General features: G+C 38.7%; 1 protein-coding gene across 1 annotated transcript in view; it reads left to right on the top strand.

Moving 5' to 3' along the window:
• The window catches only part of cntn4 (contactin 4), a 222,764-nt gene that overhangs the window by 90,793 nt on the left and 111,349 nt on the right, over positions 1 to 20,622 (top strand). Inside the window, exon 5 of the mRNA XM_050038775.1 lies at positions 11,743 to 11,838. Within this exon, the coding sequence (XP_049894732.1) occupies positions 11,743 to 11,838 (96 nt within the window). The remainder of the gene's footprint in view (positions 1 to 11,742; positions 11,839 to 20,622) is intronic.

The following is a 20,622-nucleotide window of genomic DNA, read 5'->3' as shown; positions in this document are numbered from 1 at the left end:
TAGATGGGGCATCACGTTTACTTGTTCTGAGGCTATTAATCATTGTTAGCCGCTTCCCTTTTGAAAATTACACTGAAGCCTTTGTGTAAGCTCAGCGCAGAACATTTTTTAATGAAAATTTGAAAGGACTTATGTTCACTACTGTTCCTTTATATGTGACAAATTTAATGGATATGTTATTTGAGATGTCCCTCGCAGGCAAACTATGTGCTTTCATGCCTTCTTTTGAACCCAAAGTGAACATGTGCACAGCTGTGTGCGCTCTGAAAAGCACGCTTTGGTGAAGCCCCCCCACGATGTCCCCTGCATCTGAAGGCATTGGCCGTAGCATGTTGTAAATTATGCTTTTCGCCGCTCTCCTCAAGCACTTTTTACAACAATGCTTCTTTTGCTCTTTTTTTTTTTTTTTTGCTGTTGAGAGTGGATGGATGAGGAGGTGGTGGCGAAGGGGGAGGGTGCTGGATTTTACCAGTGTTGCAGCATGCTTTCAGCACGGGCGAGGCCATGTCTATGGATCTGGACAGGGACAGTCAGTGGCTTTAGTGAAGTAGACATCGCCACTTCACAAATCACAACAGCTTTGATCTCAGCCAAAATAATGCCAAAAAGACTCTTTTTTTTGGAACAAATTCAGTACCTTAGATGTCTCTTGCTCTTGTCCACTTTGTTCTAAGGCTCATATTTTGGGGAGGCTTGGGTGCTTTTATCTAACCTTCTATCGCGCCTTCAGATGAAAGTAAGTGGTGGGGCTACTCAAAAAAAAAAGGCTTGTGTTGCCATTTTGGAGTGACCAGATTGACTCAAAAACAGTGTTTTGTCCATCAATTGTAGCTATGTTTGGATGAGGAAAGACGTTTTTCCTATTTATGACCTCGTACTATACTTTCAAGAATTGTAAAAAGAACTGATGGACAGTCCAAATAGCCCAAATAATTTATTAAACTAAAGGTACAGCAGTGAAGAAAAAGCAGAGCAGATATGTCAGCTCCAGGCTCTCATCAGTGATCTCTGATCAGCAACATCAACCAGAGATAAAGCCAACTGACAACAGGGAAGTCAATTAGCCTTGCTACATTAATCACCTTTGAGTGACACTTAAGAGATAACCAGACAGCCAGCGTTCCTTGAAAAAGCTACTGAAAAGTAGCAATTTGTAAAATATGACAAGCAATAAAAATAAATGGCCTAATTTAAGCACAGAGGCCAGATTGAACGCTACACACGTCATAAACCTCCAAGAAAGCATCTTAAATTCTGATCTTCAGACATCTTTGCTCCATCTTTCCTTTTTAAGCGCTTTTATGAGTTGGTCACCACCCTGCCGGTGTCGGGCGACTTTTTCCCCAGCCCAGGGAATATAATTTGGAGGGACAGTGATCTGCAAAGCAAAAATGACTGTAGACAGGGAATTTGTCATCCCATCTATGGACTGCGCTCAGATGCTCAATTATTCTGGTGTGGAGAGATGGCGTATTGTTTTTCCAGTAAGGAGCAGGGACAAACAAATTCATAAATCAAATGAGTGGATTTACATGCTATGAGCAGTTTAATCCTGCACTTCTTTTCTCATTTTGACGGTGTGTAAATAATTCACACTTGAGATGATGTACACAGGGAGCAGACCCTCTATAAGTTGAATTACTTAGTGTGGTAGATGCAGTGAAAGCAGCATATTTATATTTATTTCTTCAGATCGGAGCTTTTGAATGACACAAATTGGAACTTTTGCGATACTCTGTCAGAGTGTGCAGCACTTTGGAGCTCTGATGGTTTATCATAGAGTATCAGGGAATCAGAAATGACTGTTTATTACAGGGCTTTTCAATTACAAATTCAGTTGGGCTGGAGAAAAACAGGAAATGTAGATGGGCCAGACATTTACAGCAGCCTATTAAACCTTCTTTTAATCTTTCGGTAATGATAAGTTTTCAACAAATGCAAATTAATGCAGTAAAAAGAGCAATGTGTATTGTTTTACTTCTGAAATAATAATAAATTGGTCCCATATCTGACCAGGCACATCATGTCACAACTGTAAAATAAAAATGAGCAACGATATTAATGCAAAGAACCAAAACAAGTGGCAGTAACAGTAACCATAAGACATAACACACATTTATCTCTCTACCAGTGTCTCCCTCCTTGTCTCACCTGTCTCTTTCCCAAACACACACACACACACCACACCTCATGACATTTTCCATGAAAAAGTGTTTGGGAAAAGACAAAGGACATTTTTTGTGAGTATTCGACCGCAGTCCAGATGTTTTGAAAAGCTACTAAACATGGTTGAAACCGTGTTACATGAGAAAATGTTGTTTGTAAAAGATCTGCAGTGTCACTATACCAATCCATGCATCCCACACCATCAGTAATGGGCATGTGTAACTCAACAGAGCGACTGCCAGACACTATGTGTAGTTCACATATTTTTGTTACACTGGTATATCAGATTTATGTATGCTGAGCCACTCTGAGGTTGCTTCTGGGATGGATATGGCCGGCAGGCCGCCAGTTGAATAGGTCTGGTTTACTACCACCAGAATTCACAATATGACTTTTAAGTTTTATTATTATGTCAGTAAGCACTGTATGCATGTGTTCTAGAAGCCCATCCTTATTCTTTGTGGCACCTTACAACAAGCTAATGTCAATCTGCAATCCATTATCACAGACTATATTAATCTGTTAGCAGTTGAACCACACTGATATTTTGATTTCTTTTTTTTCTTCAATATATTTCTTTATGTCAGGAAGAGATAACATTTTTAACTGAGAACTGTGAAAAGATAAACAAATAATGACCTATTGTTTTGTTTGGCACAAAGGTTAAATTTAAAGCTTTCACACGGTCAGTAATATATATTTTATGGAAAACCACTTAATATTTTATGTTTAATTTGTTTCAATTTAACACATTTTCCATTTTGAAAACGTCATATTTAAATATATCAAATTTAAGTTTACATCAGTGGTCCTAAGAAGGGAAGAAACAGAAGAAAGAAGTATTTGAGTATGTATTTAAACCCTGTATAATTTGCAGTTATGCAGCAGCTACAACTGGTGATTACAGCTCATGGTAGCTGATTACAGTAAGACAACACACTTTCTGGCACATTGGGTTTTTCAGGTACATAGTGGTCAGAAATACCAGAGATACATTTCAGTCCTGTACACAGTCTGAGATGACCAAACCAGAACTGAAATTAGATTGTAAGCTCATGTCTTTTGTGTGTTTTTATTTATTTATTTTATGGAAAGGGGAAGTTAAATGGTTAAATGTCCCACACACACACACACACACACACACACACACACACACACACACACATGTCCCCATGCGCAAAACAAATACATACATATATATATCTGTGGCTATCAAACTGTACAACTCCTCCCTCTGAGTGGCCCTGAGACTTTTTCACACACTGCAATAATCTAATGTAACTTGTGCAATAACCCCATTCACCCTGACTGTATATATTCTGTTTGTGTAAATAATCTTGTTCAGTTTACAATATATATATCTATATATATATATATTTATGTTTATGTTTGTTAATAATTCCTGTTTATGTAATTTATTTTGCAGTCAAGGTCATATCAATGGATTCCAAAATGCTGAGACCATGAGTACATTTTTAACAATGTACCTGTCCATTCCTTAAAAAAAAAAAAAGATAAATTGAATTTGCTGTGAAAAAAGAGTAAAATTTTCCATATTGTATTTGAAGAAATTATACAATAATAGGTAATTGTATCTGCATAAGTAATAGTCTTCTTTATAGGTTTCAAACTGTCCACACTGCTGCTAGTAAAATCCCTGTGTTTATTTTTTATTTTATTTCATCACTTGTCCTATATAGATTTTAAACAAACAAACAACAACAACAACGCACACATACATCTCCAAATACAATATTCCCCACTGTCTGCAAGGACAGTGGAGGAAGAAATACCTTGTACTCTGATCCTTAAATAAAGGCCACGTAATGAATGTGAATCCAATATTCACTCTTTTATCTCTGTTTTGGTCTCTACCAACTCCTCCACCAAATGTACTTACAGTACAGTACATGAGCAAATGTTCTAAGTCACTTTCCACCACTGCTCAGCTGTAGCTGTAGCTCTGCTTGTAATATTGCCGCCCCCCTGGTTTGAAACCTCAGGTACAGTTTAGTGGTTCTAAAACTGCGGGGGCAGGACCCCTTATGGGGGGTACAGAGGCACTGCAGGGAGGAGCACAGGAGTGAATGAAAAATGTGAAGTGGAAAGTTTGTATTGCCTACAGCAAGAGTGCTTTCACACCTGCTAACAAGATTCAGGTGTCAGACAGCTTAACGAAATGCAAAGGACGGTGGACAGATTTTTGACAGGTAAGAAAAGAAAAGCAGGTGATGCTTATCAAGCAAACACATCAGTCAAGAAGTCAAGAAAGTTTGATGAAGTCTGTTTATTGTCAGTGTAACAGAAAAGCGAATGTAAAAACAATGTAAGAAATAAGATGGAACAAAATAATATCCATGAAAGTTTGTTTTTTTTGGACAAATCTTTCAACCATTGTTAATGGTTTAGTGAAATTAAACTAGATTTAAGAACTTGGTCAAGCTGGTGCTGTATTCAGAAAGGGGTAAAAGTGATATATTACATTTACTTTCATTACTGTAACAAAGTTATTTTATTTCTTAAACTCATACTAAATTATTTTTAAAAATCTGTAATGAAAGTTTTACTTCAGTACTTTTTTTTATCATATGTATTGTAGTTCATTTCATCTCAAGTGCATCTGTTACTGAGTAAAAGCCAAAAGATGAAAAAGTCCTGGTAAACTGTGTGAGAATAGAACAAAAGCAAGCTGATCAGTTAGCAGCTACAGCAGAGAAGAAGCTGCTGGTGCGTCTGCAGCTGCAGGAGGGCTGAGCACCAGAGAGGTGACACTCTGCACTCAGCAGACACGCAAATGATACATTATAGATGTTTGTGTTCACTGGCTGTGGTCAGCACTAGCACTTAAAATTAATGCAGAAATAAAAAATAAAAAGAACATTGCCATCAGATAAAAAAGAATCACAGATGTGGTGATAATAAATAGCATTACTGTACCTTAGCATACTTTAAAATGTGGGTCCACGACCCCGAGGGGGTCCTCAGTGTTGCTGTAGCAAAGATTTAAGATTTAATTTACAGCACACTACATACAACATTAATGATAATGTTGAATCACTGTGCAGCACTGGGATTTGCACACAAGGGATCTTTTAGCTGACTTCATTCCACCTGTGTATAAGTTGATATATGATGCAATTTATTTTGTAGCCTTACGATTTTCTTTGATTTTACAGTAGTATCATATATCATCATAACCCCCATTACTGCAGTAACATTTACTCAGTCAGGGACATAAGTGTAGATGGTTCGGATAGTGTGGGGACTTGCAATGTAAGGGCAAACAGTAACAGTTAGTAACAAAAAAATGGTATTCTTATTTTACATAAATTATGAAAACTATTAATAAGTTATACACAAACTTTTCAATTCAAAAAATATTTTTACAATTATTTTGTATTTCGTATATACAGACATACAATGATGATTGCTGGGTTATATGCATGTTGATTTTGCCCAATATCAAGTCTCATTTTCATCATGTGACGAGAAGATACAATGTGTGTCAGTGTAGGTGCATGCCTGATGTGTGTGTGTATATGTGTGTTGACTAGGGCCTGTCATATAAGCATATACTGGGGCCTGTCATAACCTGACCTTCTTATTATTTTTGTTAAAGTACATTTTTACACAATGACTTTAATTTGAGTGAAATTTCTTTAAAGTAATAAAACTTTTATTTGAGTTCAATATTCTAGCACTCTCTCCACCTCTGCATTCAGTTATTCAGAGTGTACTGCAACACAAACTTCTTCCTCCCCCTCACTCTCTTTCAATTTATCCCTTTAAGTTAGGAGTCCGTCATTGTCGCACACCTGCGCTCCCTCTACACAAACACAAACAATCCTTAATGAAACCCACTGCAGCACATACACTCACGTTCTGTTGCAGCTGGTGGGCCAGCGGAGCAGAAACACCACCAGTGACAATCAGCTCCTGGGGGCTCACAGTCCATCGACACGGCTAGTTGTGCTGCCACCCTGTTAGAGCATGAACCTCTGCCTCGCTTTGTTACACTTTTGCAGTAGTGGACTCCTACAAGTGTGTTTTGACAACTTGCTTTTCAAATGTGAAGTAATCCATAGTGTCCTCAGCATGGATGCTGTGGGAGGGCATTCAGGCTGCCCGAGATTCTTTTCTCAGCTCCTGTACCTGACTGAGCTGAGGAGCAAACACCCCACAGGCACAGGGAGGAAAACAAAAGTCTTTGCTGCAGTTTTTTTTTTTTTACTAGCCACTAACGTCACGATAAATTTAGTTATACCAAGAAGACTGGAAGGTATTTTGGACATTATAGGTGGATCAGTAAATGGAAGCAGGGTCAAAAAATGGTGGTTCTCACCCTTGTTTTACAAGCAGCATAAATAAACGTCTCCATATAGCTTAAACAAGACTGTTTTGCCTCCAGTTTTTACATCTCTGAGGTAGACACATCAGAGTGACCCTAAAGTACCAAATCTGGCATTAATCTTGAGAAAAATACTAAGAGATGATTTCTTAATAGGGCTTAAGAGTCTCAAATAGCTATTAGTTAAACTGTGCTCGTGGGTTAAGACGAGATTTATGTTTAAAGAAATAATTAAAGGCTGCTTCTTAATTGACTTGTCCTGCAGCCAATATGACATATATTAACTGACCTTATAGTCCTCTTCATAAATCAGTGAGCCCAATAATTTTACATTTAGATCACTTGGAGCTGAACTAATCAGTAATCTCATTTCAAAGTGGATTGGTTGCAGTTTTGCAACGAGCAGGTCTGCACAGGGAGCTGCTCGTGTCTGCACCGCTGCTCACAGCGACTGGAGAATATGCTGCATATTATAGGGCAAGGTTAATTAAGGTTAATTAATCCAATTTGGAGACTATGTATGGATAAATTTCAGACCCACTTGTCTTCATATATTAATCTACTGTAGTCCTCTCTTTTGCTAAAAGCACATTATGAATAAACTTTGACCTCAAGGCAGACATCCTAAATGTGTAAACTAAATACAACCAAACTGAAAAAGGCAAAATAAAGAAATAAAATCAAATATGAATAATACACTTTTGACATAGGTGTAGATTTCAAGGGGAGCACAGCAGGCACATCCACCTCTGTATTTAGAATGTGCGTTTGTCCCCCACAATAAAAACATGTAACTAGCAGAGAATTTTAATTTTGAAGAAATAAAAGACATTTTCACCTTTAACTCCAGCGACCCTGTGTCGTCATATGAGGACAGTACATTTGGGTGCACCTTATACTTTTGCATACATTACACCTGTTGTCCTCGTTTGTGGACACTGTTATGTGCCATCAAAAGCACAAAAACAAGATGACAGTCACCTCTGCCAAGTCAGTCAACAGGCTATCCCGACACAAAAGTGGACAAAGTGCAAATCTTGATCAAAGTTTATGGTTGAAACTTGTTTATTTATGCTTAACAATGTTTGTATAGTTTGATATGGTATACAGACTTGACCAAATTTAACAATAGTAACAAGCTAAAGCCCTGTTAATGAGCAAATACTCATTTGAGGACATTGGGACTTTATTATTATTGTATTATAGCAGCAGTTCACACAGGCCAATTAGGTGTGACAGACTGTTCCTATAGACAAAGAGGACATTCCTAGCTTCCTAGGAATGTAGAGCAAGGGAAGTTCATAGAGAGTTACAAAATAAATAACATGGCTTTTAGATATGTGGCATTTTTGCAGTTTTGCTTTTTGTACATTGACATGAACAGTTTTGAACAGCTCTAGACTTAAACATTGACCTTTAACCCATACAGATACAAAATATCGAACAAATGTTGCATTGTCTGCAATTTTGTTTTTGCACAACAGTGTTCAGACATTGCAAATTTGAAATGCTGTTGACTATTAAAAATAAACCCATCATCTCCATATGAGGACATGTTTTTTTTCCAAAACTACTTACTTTTCAAAGAGAATCCTTAGCTGTTGTTTTTTGTTGTTTTTTTTTTTTCCTTTTACTCATCAGGTCCCACTTATTCCAAATAGTCCAAACAATTTTTCATTTGACAATTGATGGAAACAATAGCAGGAAAATTTGAAAATGCATACCAAACATAAGTTAATGTCTCAGGTGGTTAACCCCATGCAGAAGAGCAAAAATTGGTGCGTATAAAATTCACTAAAATGCAGAAAATGGCGTGTTTGACACTCAAAATTTCCTGGGTGTGGACCTCCAACCTCCTTCCTTCATATATGTCCTCTCCCAGTGTTGAAACAAAATCTACGCCCTTGACTTTTGAAACGTATTAGTGTGCTTTGGGCTTTTTTAAGCTACGCTAATTTAATAATGTTGCCATGTAACTACAAAATGTCCTAATCGGTTCACAGTTTTTATTATGTTAAATATTGTAACGTCTGATCTCAGATTAAGGTAGTTTCAATAAGAACATATTCAAACACACAACATATCCCCCTCTCAGCTGAGTTACCAGTATAGACATGACATTTCCATGTGATGTGTGAATTTGCCTCACTGAGCTTGACCAGGATGTAAACCATCAGTGCAGCAAATCGTTGGAAGTGGTCATGACCTGCTATTGTTTCCATCAATTGTCAAATGAAAAATTGTTTAGTTAAACAGTACTTTTGCTGTTAAAGCCAGAGCAGGACTAGCTTTGTTCAGTGTTGGTGGGCGTGATGAATGAAAGGTAACCTGATTACCACCAGAGCTATTAAAATCCCTCATGTGTGACCCGTCACAGCAACCCTCTCTGCTTAGCAGCAGGGCTGCAGATTGCTGTTTGGCTCATATTAGTGGGTGTGTGTCACTATTGATTTGAACTTCTTTTTTTTTTTTTTTTTTTTTTTTTTCATAATGCATTAAGTTCATGCAAGGCTTCCATTCATTATTTGGAATATACAATTACTAGAGCTGGGTGCAGTAATAGTCCTGATTCTTTTCATTTTCTCACTCTCTCAACTGTGTCTCTTCCAGAAGGCAATTATTAAGCAGGTAAAACTGTATGTCCTCTGTTCGGTGCAACATGCTGTTCAACATGCCTCACAGAATATGACTTTTTTTTTCTTTCAGTCAAGTGTTGAAATGTCATTTAGATATTTCTTTTCTACAGCTACAAATCATTTATACAGATTCACAAACATGCATTTTCCGAGTGGAGTTTTTGCCAGGTTTAAAGAATGATTTATGAGCACACACTTGCTGATCATCATTTGAAAAGCTCAATATCTCAAACTTTAAAACCATAAATAAGTCATTTGAAACAACTAGACAACTATGATTTGTATCCAGGTTCACTGTAAACTCTGACTTATCGATCTCACTGGTAAGAAGCAAAAAAAACAAACTTTATTTCAGCCTAAATTCTTTCTAAATCTGCAGCATGTTGGTCTGGAAGTTTAAAACTGGACTTTCAGCTCTGTCAGAGAAAACTCCACTGAGTTCAGACTGTTTACTAACAGCACAGGTACACCTACGGATAGCCTCCTACCTGCCTGTCAAACAGCAACTAAACCAAAGACCTTCTCCAGACAGTCTGGATCTGAGTGGAGTTCTGCAGGGATGAGCAGCTGTGAAGTCTGTCTGCTGCGGTACAGCGGCTAATAAGCAGAGCTAGCCGCTAGCAGTCACCACTGCAACGACATAGAACTCCACAAATTCATTCAACATCTCCACCATCCAGTCATACGCAATAATCACTGATTGGATGGAAAAGCGTATTTCAGATATTTCTAAGCATTCAGTTGAAATTTTCACTTCATTAGGATGGAGAGTTGACTAATGTCCAATAGGGCTGTCAGAAAATAGACCAGACACCGAACTGATCGCTGCAAATCGTGAGCCTGCCGCGGAGCTTCCCGGCACGGCGCAGCCAGTGTAGATGACACAGTCGGTTAACATGGGCGCCGAAAGGAAACTGCCTTCACTTCTCGGCGCTTCGAGGCTATTCGCGGCACTTCCGCGGGCGGTGTGGCCCTGGCGTGACGGAGACAACAGCTGGGAGCAGAACCGCTTGTTGACCAGTGTGGAGAAATGCGCGTCTGACGTGAACGAAGTGCTCTGGCTCGCGCGAGAATTTCGGCGCGCTGCGAGTCGCAGCACCTCCGCGGGCGGTGTGGCCTTATGCAGTGCGTTCAGTGCAGTGGCCCAGGCCAACGCCTACTCACAAAGAGGACAGCTGTGGTGCTGTTTTTTTTTCCTCCACAATCGAATATCAATTTTCACATTCAAAGGTCTATTTTTTTTTCAAATTCGAATTTAGAATATTCGTTGACAGCCCTAATGTCCAATAATTAAATTGCATTTTATCTGTTGTTGACATTTAAAGGCACAAATATGTTTAAGATTTTCTTTAAATGCCTTTAGTCATAAGAGTCCCATCTTAAAATCCCATGTATATTGCTGTTTCAGCGGGCTCATTGGATCAAAACAAAAATAAAAAATAAAAAAAAATATTTGACTCATCTTTCTACCTTCCTCGGCTTTATGTCCCCACTTATCCTACATGTGTTGTTTCCTGCTCCAAGAAGACACAGGCCACTTCAGCTTAAAGTAAACAAGGTCCTATTGTGATGCTCAGAAAATGTAGTTGGTAAGATATAAAGTGTTTCGATTGGACATTTTTGAATTATTAAATTCAATTACAGAAAAAACATACTACACTAATAAAAACTAAAAATACATACACAGAGTGAACAATAAAAGATGCAGTTCTTTTAGTTATTCAGCCACAAACAAACCATAAAATTTTAAATGTGGAAGAGTGCTTAGAAAAGGAAGCCTTTTTTATTTATCTGTACTGTTCATCTGCATTCATATTCTTCCAAAACCAGCTCAATATATCAAGTTTAACAGCGTGATTTTCTTTGAACATTTCATTTAAAAATATACAACTCAATTCAATATTTAATCTAAATGTTGCTGCCTCTTTATATAAAATTCTCAACTTTTGAAACTTGAAAAAATTTATTTTGTTCTTCCTCCAGCAAAGATCCCCCTTGGGACCCTTTAATTCACCTCTTTCTGAGACTTGTGGCACCATCAGGGGAGTCTTGGATTTAATAATACACACTGACACACACAGGGGTGATTTGAGGCAAAGCAAAAGGCTGTTTACCACCCAGAAAGCACACAAGGCTAGATACAGTGAAGGTGATGGTGCTGCTGTGTTTGTTTATAATTTGTTTATGAGGGTGGTGCAGTGGTTCAGTGGTTTGCACTGCTGCCTCACACACAGTATGGGTTTGAACCTTGGCCTTTGGAGTTTACAAGAACTGTATTTGTCAGGATTAAGTCTCAGTTTCTTCCCACAGTCTGAAGAAATATAGGCCAGGAACTTTCTGGTACTGTGTGAGTGTGTGATATGTTTATCTGTGTGAGCTCTATAATAAACTGGCATCCTGTTGTGAGTGTTTCCCCGCCTGCTGCACACTGCTTTAGGCTCCATAGGGCTGTGACCTTGAATGGGAGTAAGAAAAACAGGGGAGAGAAAAACAATCATTTGTTCGTGACGATGCTTTCGTGTGTTCAAGGATCAGATGTATCAGCCTCTGACCTGTAAAGATATTTTACTTACTGCCCTTTTTATTTTTCAGACTTGGAAAACTTCAAGACTCACAGAAGAAGCTCTGTATCAGTCCGCGAAGGTCAAGGAGTGGTTCTGCTCTGCGGCCCTCCACCGCATTCTGGAGGTAAGACAATATATTCTCATTTTTAATGACCATTCGACCCAGTTGGCACACACACACTGAGAATTAGCTTGCTGATAGAACAAGAAGAAGTGAATGAGTTCATAATGTTTGAAATGTTTTCAGATGGATATTTTGCAGCTTTGAGCTCTCAGTGTTTGGCTGGGCTGGTGCTGTGTAAGGTCCAGCTGTTTCAGTAGCAGATTCATTTGGTAATCAACACCTCACATCTGCCACTCTGAGGGACTGAAAGATTTGAAGTGATTCTTGCACTGCGTAGGTGTGATCCGTCTTGGTCGGGCCATGGGAAGTGACACAGCTTCACTGTCAGAAGCTTACAGCTGATGCTGCTGTGATTAGAGTCTAACTTACTTAATACTTACTTCTGTCAGATGGATTAAAATGTAATGCAGCCCTATTTATTCATCATTGTTTGTTCTCAAGCTAAAGGCAAGCAATGCTCTGGCTGAATTATATAAGGTGTAATAAGATACAAGTAGTATGCTTTTTTGCTTTCTTGCCTAGAGTTAGATAAGAAGATCAGTATTCTTACATCTGTACAAAATACTGAGAGCCAGGATTAATTTGGTTTAGTATGGCATAAAGACTGGAAAGCTCTTCAGGCTCAGTCCAAAGTTTTAAGGCCCAGTGTGGAGGATCCAGGGGGATAAATTGGCAGAAATGGAATATGATGTAATAAGTATGTTTTCTGTAGTGTATAATCACCTGAAAATAAGAATCATTGTGTTTTTGTTACCTTAGAATGAGGTTTATATCTACATAGGGAGCAGGTCCTCATCTACAGAGATAATGTTTCTACAGTAGTCCAGAACGGACAATCCAAACACTGGCTCTAGCTAGGGCCATTCGTGTTTTTGTGTTTTCACTTTGGCCACCATAGTTAGCAGCCACTCTGCGACGAGCAGAGTCAGGAAAACACAGATTTTATTTTAATGAGTTTTGACCAGTTTAAATCACCGGGTCTTTTTTTTTTTTTTTTTGAGAATTGAAGGAATTCTAACAAGGAGAGGTTTCAGCCAGTTGCAATGTGCATTCTTCACCACTAGATCCCACTAAATCTAACATACTGAAACTTTAAAGTCATAGTAAAATGGACGTCATCCTGGCGTTGCCACCTCTCTGTTCATTTTAGATTTCCCAGAGGCATAATCAGTGGCCACAGACCAAAATGCCTCTGATCCTGTTGCATAGACCTACAACCAATCATAGCATTGAGCATGGGTTTCCATTGTGCCCCATTGATCACTGGGGCCAGGAGTTGGTAAATTAAACTTTTACCAAAATCTGTCAGATGTACGGCTAATACATCTGTCCTTGATTTAAAGGGAAAATTTTCATCCAGCTCTGTGTCACTGCAGTGTGTGCAGATGAACAGTGGTAATGGACTTGCACTTGTATAACACCTTTCTAGTCTTTAAACAACTTAAAACACTTTTATATTATGTGTCACATTCACTCATTCACAAACACACACACACACACACACACACACACACAGCAGTGTTCATGGTGCATCAAGACTTCTGAGTCTTATTCATTTGCATGTACTGCCCACAATGCAACGACACAGAGCTGTTGGAAAATCACCAAAGTTTCACTTTAAGTGCAGTTGTTTGTTCTTTACCATACAGTTTGTTTAATAGTGACATGATAGTAGATTCAACGTAAAGTTCCATCTCAGCAGTAGTCATCCTGGTTGTTTATGCTTTCTGGTTGAAATCCTAAAGGGAAACTTCCTCCATGTGTTGAGCCATTGTATCAAACCTGCCTCATATTAGATAAACAGTTGTGATTGGCCCTAAGTGGGCCAAGTTGGCTGGAAGTCTGTTTGAATGGGAGTTGGATCAGAAGCATCTGTCAGAGCAAATAAAACATGAGCTCACAGATACATCTGGTTCCCAGACTACTTTAGAGCATCTTAAGCTTCTGTAATGTGACACTTTTTGAGTGAAAGTGAATATGTGGGCAGGGTATAGTTACAAAAATGACTGAAATCAGAGTGTTCCTGGAGTGAATAAGTATATCTTCCAAGATATTAAACTATTCTTTTAAAACATTGCAAAAGTAGTTCTGTGCAACCAGGCCAACTGTGTTTTTCTTTAGCTGCTACACAGTACAGATATCCAAGAAGCTTGAGTTGTGTGGCTGGTATGAAGCTGTATGTATGAGTTAGAACATAGTTTTCTGGCAAAGTTCTTCATATTTTCTGTCTAATTGCAGCAGATGTGTCCTTTCGTAGCTTCTTCTCTTCTCTTACTGGAAGTGCTAACACAACAGCTGCTTGGATTACATTCCCCCAATTGACAGCCACCTAACAGATATCACTGATTCATGCACTGGTCCGCTGTGATAAAAATGGCGCTTGCCTGAAATTGATTGTAATTGTTTGAGGCTTGTATCCTTTTGGGGTTTTACCAGGTGAAAGCTTGGCAAGCTCAGAGGCAATCTGGAATTTGAGATTTATTTGCAAGTAGAGACGCCTGTGTTTGATTGCTCCCTATACTGTGAACAGTTGCTTCGCTGACTCTTTTCATATCTGCCAATTTGTGCTGAAGTAATCCAATTAAGGTTTGGTTTTTAAGACCAATGGGGAAATAATTTCAACATGTCAGGCATCTTCAGGCACATGAAAAGCCCCCTCCAGACACTTGTCTACTCACTAATATACAGAGCCAGTACAAGCTGTCAATTAGAAGTCCATTTTAGTGACTTACATCTCTCAGCTGTAATAGAAACTATCACCGTGTCATTCAGCTGGATAAACTAACCAGTCACATGGTTGTTATCATGGTCCCTCTTGCATGAAGCAGATGCTGTACACAGGGTTGTAAGAATGTGTCCTCAGTTTACACTGGCCCCAAAGCCCTGACATGAAATGGTTAACATTTTTGCTTTGAAATATGTTTAAAGGCATAGTTCTGATCTTTTGATTTGATTGGGTTGGATGACATTTATCCATGGTCAGTGTATTACATGCAGTACATGTTGTGACAAGCTCCCAGTGTGGAGAAGCAGACTGAAGTACCACCACAGAAGGGTAAACAATGCACTGCTTTGGATAGGAGGCAGCAGCAAAAGATTTTTTAGCCACCTAAAGAAGTCCAAACAAAAAAATAACAGTTATATTGTACACTATATTTCGAATACTTTCACTGCCTTACATTGCCGTCAGACAGCTATTTCAGACGAGAAACTGAAGCTATTGTCAAAGCCAGACTCCATTCAGAAAAACAGAAAGTTAGAGATGATTTGGTTTTTACTTGATAGAACAAATTGTATAAAAGGATGGAGAGAGAGGGGGGAGGACATGCAGCAAAGGGCCACAGGTCAGATTCAAACCCAGACGGCTGCCAAGGTTTAAGCCTACATGGAGGTACCAGGGTGCCCTAAAAAACAGTAATTTAATGTAACTGAACCCAGGAGCTGCTGGTCTACCGCTGCTTTGATCAGATAGTTTGTTTGTGTTATTGTGTGACACTGGCATTTAAAAGGCTTAGTTCAGATTCACCAAAGTCACACAATACTACAAACAAATGAACTGATCAAGGCAGCAGTGGACCAACAGCTCCCATGTTCAGCAAGCCCAGATTATTGATTTTGTCAGTGGAATCTGGTGGCTTTAACTAGAGCATGGATTGGGAACTGAAGTCACAAACAGCTTCCCTGTTGGAAAGGGCTGTCTGACAGCAAGATTAAGTGGTGAAAATATTCTCAGTATAATGTACTATTAAACTGTTGAATATTTTAGGAGGGACTTGTCTTAGGTGGCTAAAATCAACCCGGTCTCACTCCGAAGTCATCGAAATCTGGTGCTTGGATAGTGACTTACGGCGTCTGACACCAACAGAAAAAAGACATCCTTTAATGGAAGCATGATACGTGGCTGGTCACCATTATAGTTTAACGTTGTCCAGCAGCATGAGGTGGAAACGTTGCAGGACAAGAATGAAAGTTAAGGGGACAAAAGTCCAAGTAGGGTGGGCAAAAGACGTCTGTTCTTTTTTGCTAAATCCAACCATGTGTTAGTTGTTGAAGGAAAAAAAAAGATGTCAACTTGCATTGTTGTACCGACATAGTGCATTTATTTTGAAAGAGCCTGTATGTAAATGATAAATTTCCTGTGAAAACAGAAGAGTATTTTCAACGAAGACAATGCATACAACAGACAGAACTTGACATGGAGTCCCAGAACATCAACAACCAATGCACCCAAGGTACTGTGCACATCATGGAAAGTCCATGACCAAATGTTGATATGTGATAAGGTCAGAGTAAGAATGTGTTGCAAAAATACGTTTTGCTGCTGCCCAACGTCTACAGTGGTACATTTCCTAGCTTCCATGTCAGTACTCCTGCCTGCTTCTCCAAACTGGGGAATGCCGGACAACTGCTCGAGTCCATCTAGTCCTCTGATTATAGATAAACTTCATACAACCACACTTCAAAACATCCCAACTATCCCTTTAAGTATGTTTGCTTCCCTGTTTTAGACCAAGCTGTTTAATGAGAATTTGGCACGAAGAACAACCTTCACCAAAATCACCATAAAACCTCCCTGTCAGTACATACTGTAACATACTGTATATCAGCAGTACATAATATATTCAGCTCCAGTAACACCTATCCATTCACTCACCTCAGAGAATGTAATAGAAAACAACAGACACCACATCAAGATTCAAAAGGCACACATCCTGGTCAGGCTGTTGGCACAAAACACACACAGGCACACACACAAATACACGTTCAGCCAAGCTGCTGGTCGGAGCATCACAGTATTCAAACTGGCAACAATGAAAAGCAATCAATCTGCAGGCAAAGACCTGAGGGTTTTGCCAGTACTGGTTTTCCTTGTTGACCTGATACGTTGCTTTTGTTACATCTAAAATGGCACTTGCCTCTGCTTGTAGCAGGGAACACAGCCGGTAATCTGGCAACACAGATTTGTTTCCCCCACATCATGCTGAAGCCAAAGTGATTGCCTCGAAATTTAGGTTAGGATATCTGCTGACCAGAAAGTTCTGCCATTAGTCAGCAAATTGAAATTGCATTTTATGATTTGAATTAAACTGAATTGACCTGGAAAGGAAATGAGTGGCATGAAATATAATAAATAAAAATGTGTTGTCTTAAACTGAATTATACTTGTGATATTTCTCCAGCTGGTTTTCTGATTGAAGATAGCAGGCTACAACCTAAAACTAGATGTTACAAATATATTATTGGTGATTTAGCCATCCACCTGATCACTATTTTTGATGGACACTTAGTGCTTGTTTTGAAATTTGACAGATATTTTAAGTATTGACATTTATTTATTATTTTTAGTGGCTGATTTTGGGGCAGTTTTAGAGCATGATGCAGATTATCCTTGTGCCTTTTGAAAACAAGTTTTGTTGTTATAGTTTTAATTACAAAAGGTCCATATTCCCTCATGGCCATGTACGCACACAGTGCCATTTATTTTGATTCAGTGCCATCCTGCTGCTTTAAACTCTCAGGAATGCACCAATTGTGTATCGGTCTGATGCCGAAAGTAGTTCCTTATAAATACACTACTTTCTCCTTTACGAAAAACTACAGTGCCCCTCTCATTCAGCTTATTACTGTGCCTTTTTAATAAATAAAAAAATAATAATAAAACTATAAATTTCTGACCTGCTTTTTAAATATGTACATTTTCTGTAGGAATAAATGGGCTTGGGAATGAGAGCCACAGACCTGGTTGGGAAGAAAGAAACACATTGTTGGTTTTCTTTTTTCATGGTATTTGTTAAGAAAAGCACAGCAGCACTGTTTTTAAACTACACATTGTTTATACATTATATATTTACTGACATTGTTTTAAACCAAGCTGTACAATTCTATATTGTTGGATATATTTTTTCTACTGTTTAGCCAGTGGTTTCACTTCATTACAATAAAATGGGAAAATCAATGATGAGGCTCATAAAACGTCTTATGATTTGAAATCCATTACAGCGCATCTCACTGCATTCACTTTATCTGCCTGCATTGCAATTTTTTTTTTTTTTTTTTACAGTTGTAGCCATAGGCATTATGTGCTCGGGTTGTCCTCTTAGCCCTATGTCCATGGGTCAGTTTTTGTGAACGCAATATCTCAAGAATGCCAAATTTGGCACAAATGCACCCTTAGAATCAATGATAAACTACATAGATTTTGGTTATCATAGTTCAAAGGTCAAAGTCAATGTGACCTTGCATCTGTCTCATTCTCTTGAATATCTCATGAAGCCCTTGAGGGAATTTTTTCAGAGTTAACAAAAACATCCACTTGAACTGAACGATAAAACTGATTAGAATATTGTGGTCAAAGGTCAAGGTCAGTGTGACCTCACAAAACATGTTTTTGGCTATAACTCAAGAATTCTTGTGAATTCATGTGTGACAGATTTCACCCAAATTCGTAATAGGATAAAATGATGAAATGAGGATATTTAAAATCCAAAAATCAAAGGTCATTTTAATGGTGACATTATAATATTCTGCAAAAACACTTTTCTGGCCATTGCTCAACGTCATATCTCAGGAAAAGATGGGGAGACATTTAATTGGATACTGACTTGGTGACACTAATCTTGGGTGCCCACCTTGAAACTGTGCTGATTGTATAGATCTTTTGTGTTGCCAGGGAGAAGATGTGTGTAACACACTGAAGTTTTCACAGACATGGATGTAAATTGTTAGAGAAAACTGACAGGTACATGGGGGCATACAACCATTGGGCAGTAATTCTAGTTGTCATTTACATTATTTTCCTGAGAGAATGAAATGAGAACTTTTCAAATCAATGTAATCTTTATTGGCAGATCAATTAGATTTTTGCTAATTGATGATAATAGATTTTCATGTTATACAAAAATCATTGAGAGCCAAGGGATGTTTCAAGGGGCAGGATTAATACATTTGCATTTCTAAGATGCAACACTTTAAATTCATGCATGATGCCAGTAAATTGGGCTTCACAGCTTTTATGATCAGAAGCATTTCATTGTACAGTAGTCACAGGCTGTGGTGCCTCAGTGAAAAGTTTCCTCATGCTTCACCAGGGGCAAGAATTCAGAAAGCAGCTCCGTTATAAATCTCGGTTGTTTTATTGTTTTATTACAAATCTGTTTGGCCTGTCAGAAGATAGGCAATGGTGTATGTTTTCACATAAATTCACTGAAACAAGATGACTAATGAGGAACAGGCAGCTACAGCAGCATGATATGAGAGAATGCGCCCAGGATATGAGGAAATATAAAAATCTGCAGGCAGCCTAACAGGGAATGAAAAGTGATGGTGATAATGGAATACAGTTTTATATTCATGAAATGTATTCTTCTTGATTCTGAGGGCTATTTGACCTGAGGAGAAGACTTTCCTGTCCTGGCAATTTACAATTGATCAAAAATAGATGTGAAAGTTTGTGTTGTTCAGTTTGTTTGTGTAGGTGACACTGTCCTGATATGGGTGACGGCCATTACAAGGTGCTATCCGTGAGCCAATTTCTCTGCTTCTGAATAGAGAGAAATTCATGTTCCGTGTTGCATCAGGTTGCTTTGAGCAGGTATAATAAAGCATAGCAACCCTGCCCCTCAAACCCTGAATACCTAAGTATATATGAGAAAATAAAACCTGAAAAAAGATGGTGATACATATTCAGTGCTTGTAGTGCTCCATTGCATGCTCTAGACTCGGAGAAAATCTTTCATATGCTCATTCATCTGCATATTTCATGACATTCCTTTGACATATGGAGGAGATGTATGTATCTCGGTGTGGCATCAGCAGCCTGACAGCCAATAACAAGACAATAATGACTGTCAGGCCACCTTCCCTCATTCATAAGGACCTCATTGCATTTTAATCAAATTCTGCATGTGGGTGGCACATTCAAGGAAAACCTCTGCACATCCCTATTCAGTACCATATGTTTGCAGACCTTCCCATAGTGGTGGGACCCTTGGTGAATGCCCAAGGCTCCAGAGGGTCTCCACCTGTCAGAGGGGGCTCTCAGAGGACACATTATGCATGGCAGACAGCTGTCCTGCTCGCTGTATGCAGCGTCGGCTCGTCCATGCAATAAGATGTGTTCGGACGGAAGATAGAGCATGGGGACTGGGTGTTGATGGTGTGCTGCTATAGGATAGCACACATCTGCTGCATATTGCAGAACTACCCATTAAATAGTGTGTGGGAGTGTGTGTTCAGTGGATGTGTGCACAGAATCTGTAGGTAGGTTAGTCTATATGTGTCACTGTGCTGCATCTGCATCTATAGTATGTTTTAACGAAAAAAATATTGTTGAAAGTAGGAACCAAACCACGAGTTAAAGGAAGAACCAACACAGTCTTGATGGTAAACTGGAGGCAGTGTCCTGATTAGAGTGTGTTATGAATGTGGCACCTTCTCTCCCCACATAACCTGTATAGACACTCACTGTTGTCTAACTACAACAGTGTAGCAGTGTGTTTTTTTCCATCATGGAAACCGTGTTTAAACATTATAATGACATGACAAAATACACCCAAATATCCAAATATATAATCTAACGTAGCAGTAAATCATCCATGTTCTAAGTCACTATCGGGTGGTTTTGTTCAGGGTCTGAAAAGATCAAGTAAAGTAAACAATTCCTCCAGATATTGTTTTTTTTTTTTTAATCATTCAGTACCGAATAATATATTCCTACTAAATAATATACTATATCTTCTGCTGCTTTCATAAGTATAATTTAACCCAGTTGCCTCCCCAAAAAAA

This window comes from Epinephelus moara, chromosome 24 (genome assembly GCF_006386435.1).
Source record: "Epinephelus moara isolate mb chromosome 24, YSFRI_EMoa_1.0, whole genome shotgun sequence".
NCBI classification, from domain to species: Eukaryota; Metazoa; Chordata; class Actinopteri; order Perciformes; family Serranidae; genus Epinephelus; species Epinephelus moara.
The sequence above is the reverse complement of the archived record's forward strand: the minus strand, read 5'-3'. Positions and strand labels throughout refer to the sequence as shown.